This window comes from Triticum dicoccoides, chromosome 4B, assembly GCF_002162155.2.
Source record: "Triticum dicoccoides isolate Atlit2015 ecotype Zavitan chromosome 4B, WEW_v2.0, whole genome shotgun sequence".
In the NCBI taxonomy this organism is placed as follows: Eukaryota; Viridiplantae; Streptophyta; class Magnoliopsida; order Poales; family Poaceae; genus Triticum; species Triticum dicoccoides.
Window position 1 is genome coordinate 601,065,841 of NC_041387.1, and position 3,325 is coordinate 601,069,165.

The 3,325-nt window shown below is 42.1% G+C and overlaps 1 protein-coding gene across 2 annotated transcripts in view; it reads left to right on the top strand.

Moving 5' to 3' along the window:
• Positions 1-721: 721 nt before the first annotated feature.
• LOC119291697 (vacuolar protein-sorting-associated protein 37 homolog 1-like) overlaps positions 722-3,325 on the top strand; it is a 5,691-nt gene continuing 3,087 nt past the window's right edge. Inside the window, exons 1-3 of one of the 2 annotated variants that reach the window (XM_037570506.1) lie at positions 722-866; positions 1,724-1,763; positions 2,366-2,596. In XM_037570506.1, coding sequence (XP_037426403.1) covers positions 1,738-1,763; positions 2,366-2,596 — 257 coding nt within the window. In that variant the 5' untranslated portion in view covers positions 722-866; positions 1,724-1,737. The remainder of the gene's footprint in view (positions 867-1,723; positions 1,764-2,365; positions 2,597-3,325) is intronic. The other variant, XM_037570507.1, reaches the window with a different exon arrangement.

Sequence of the window (3,325 nt, forward strand, 5' to 3'; positions counted from 1 at the left end):
AATGAGACCTAGCCACAAATAGCATGTAGGGCTTTTACCGGATGATGTTTCCTGGGGCCCGAAGCTGTCTAAATCCTTGTCTTGTGTTGCGTCTCTCGATTCCGATCAACCCCTCTCAAGCTACCACATAGATGCATTGGCCTCGCGACTAAGTCCTCACACTAGGACAGTTGCCATGACAAATCCATGACAACGCCTTAGAAGCGGAAATTCATGCTATGATGCAAGGTATGGCGCTAGCAATCGAGCACTCAGATAAACCTATCATTGTCCAGGCAGATTATACTTCGGCCTTGGCCATACTCGAGGGAGATTCACACTCTAGCTAGATCGGCCTATGGACATTTATCTGCTGAGATTAGAGCTCTAATGGTAGATAGAGAGTTTATTCCTATGTAAATCACTAGGTGTCAGAATAGGGTAGAACATCAATTGGCACACTATAGCCGTACCAAAGCCTGTACTGCGGTATGGTTGAACTCGAGCCCTCCTTGTTGTGAGGACTTGTTGTCTAACCCTGATCTTATGGAATAAACTCTCTCTTACCTCATAAAAAAAGTTATTTCATGTACACACTTTTTTATTCGTGCACACACACATGTGGTGTGACTTTTTTTTGTGAGAATCTGTTTTTTTTTTTTGAGGGGTGAAGACGTGTGTTGTGTGCCATGCTATCATCATCATGAAGACGTGTGGCGTGCGGCAAGAGATGGGCCGGCCCAGCTGATCAGCGCGTGAGCGAGCCCGGTAGACCAACCTTGCGTCTCTCTCTCCTCTTCCTTCCTCCCAGAATCAGTCTTGCCCACCCCCATCTTCCTCCCACGCGAAGCAAAAGCAAAACGCCGACGCGGACGCCGGCCGGCGAGGTACGCAACTTGATCGCTCTCTCCTCCCTCGTTCACCCGGATCGGTTCTGCGCCTGATCCGATTCCGCTTCGATCCGGGCCGGCTGCGTTCAGTTGTCGCGTGAGGATAAACAAAATTCCCCTCGGAGTTGTCAGATTAGATGGCGAAATCGCGTCCGGTCGATTGTTTTCCGGGGGGCGTCGGCCGCCCGTGTAAACCCTTGAGAATCCCCTGTTGGATTTTTCTGTTCCAAGGATTTTTGCCTGCCTGGTCCGACCTACCGACCCGGTAGGCCCTGCCAATTTACAAGTTTAGAAACCTAGAGCGTTATAGCAACTTAGTTTGGACTCTGGAGAGCTGCTATGCATGTGCTTAGGCTGGGTTTTGCAATAGCAATTTGCCAGCAAATGGATGACTTCTCTTCCCATGGCACCTGCAGGCAGTTTGGGAATAGAAATACTCCCTCCGTCTCAAAATTCTTGTCTTAGATTTGTCTATAAATACGTATGTATCTATTTACGTTTTAGTGTTAGATACATCCGTATGTAGACAAATCTAAGACAAAATTTTTGGGACGGAGGGAGTAGAAACCACTGCCTGCAATTCAATCTGCCTATAGCATAGAACTGTATGCAGATTTGGTCAGATCGTTTCTTTGTGATGCAGCTTTAGTGTCTTGTCATTTTTCTTCTTAATGGTAATGGTGAGCACATCTCTTCCGTATTCTCAGAAAATGCTAGCATCCTGTCAATCACCAATATGTATTACCGTTGAGATGTTATTTTCCATCAGAGTTTAGTTAGATATTAACTCATTATTCATAGCTGACGGTTCAAACATTTCAAGTTTACACAGCCTTCTCTTTGTTTTGATGCAGATTGCTTTTGCGCGATGAGCTGGAGAATTCCTCTTTTCGGGTAGGTTAATGCCATTTGCAATTGAAAACTAATCTAGGTGGTATTGCCCATTCTTATCTCTCTGTCCAGACGTTTACTTTTCAATCTTCCGAAGCAATTTTTCTGAATATTGTATGAATTGAGTTGCCTCTCTTCGTAAACCAGATATATTTGGGAATAGAACCAATAAGTTCCATTCATTTCTCATTCTTGTGACCCGACATTTTCATGTATAGATTGAGCTTACCTGTTGATCAAAACCTAATGCTGGGAAATAATGCAAATGAAATAAGTTGTCAGTTCATGCTACGTTATTTGTCAGAGGTTCAGTCCAGCTACCAGGCAGGTTTAGTGTGGTACCTAGTCCTTCATTTCGAAGAAAATCGTGCAATCAACATGGTTCATGAATCTGCTCACTTTTGCTTCAAAACATTATATTTCTGTCAGCCAAAGAAAGTGAGCCGAACTACTATTTTGCATTTCCTATGGTTGGATCTTCAGTTACACTCAATTATTAGAATAGTGTATGTGAATGGCACTGTATATTTTGCCTTAAGATTGCTTTGTACTTTTTACTTGTCTTGCTTACTTCCTTCGGTTTGCTTATTAATAAATGCTATCAGCAGCTCTCAGCAGCAACAGCAGCAGCAACAACCAGAACCAAATTTCCAGAACATATCTACGCAATCTTGGTACCCTCCCTCGGTAGGTGGTTCATCTTCACATCCATCCACACCCAGCTCTTCCGGTGGTAGTCCACACCAAAGAGCTTCAGATCATCCTCAGCCTTCATCACGTGGCCAACCGTCTCCAGCTGAAGCTGCAGGGATAATTGCTCGTTTGAGGGATAAGAGGTACACTATTGACCTTCTTTCCTTTCAGTATTTCTTGCGTCTTTTTGTAAAACTGTATCTGTATTGTGGACTATAAATTGCAACCAACATCTTAGTTTTACCATGATGCGACGTATATTTGAATGTTCATCTTCAAACTGAGAGTTTCTAAACCTGGTAAGCTTATACTATTTGAAGAAATGCTTATCTTTTAAATTGTGATCTTTTTATAGTGTATCACATTATAATGCTGGATCAAGGCTGGCATTTTCCATGTTCCAGCTAGGAATAAGAAAAGGAAACCACTCATTTCTTTGATCTTACTATGGGTAGTGGGCACAATTTCATAATCCTCAATTCTGCTTCAAGTAATAATATTGAACAAGCTTTGTGTCGGAAAATTTCCACATCCAAGTTGTACGAAAGATATTTTATACTAACACCTTGAAGACTCCTTTCACTTTCTGGCAATGTTGGATATAATATGAAAAGAAAATTATGTAAAGTGGCTAATATATTCAGTTGTTGTGCTGCTTAGACCATCAAATTTGGACAATGCTTCGGTGCCTTAAGGCACCGAAGCATTGTCCAAGATATTATTATGGCACTTGCTGGACAAACCCAAATTTGATTTGTTGTTTTGTATTGAGCAGACAACATCGTTTCTACATATGCTATTTATCCTATCTTAGTAAATGAGGAAATGTGGAAAATTATCACTCATGCGCCTAATCCCTCAATATTTTAGTT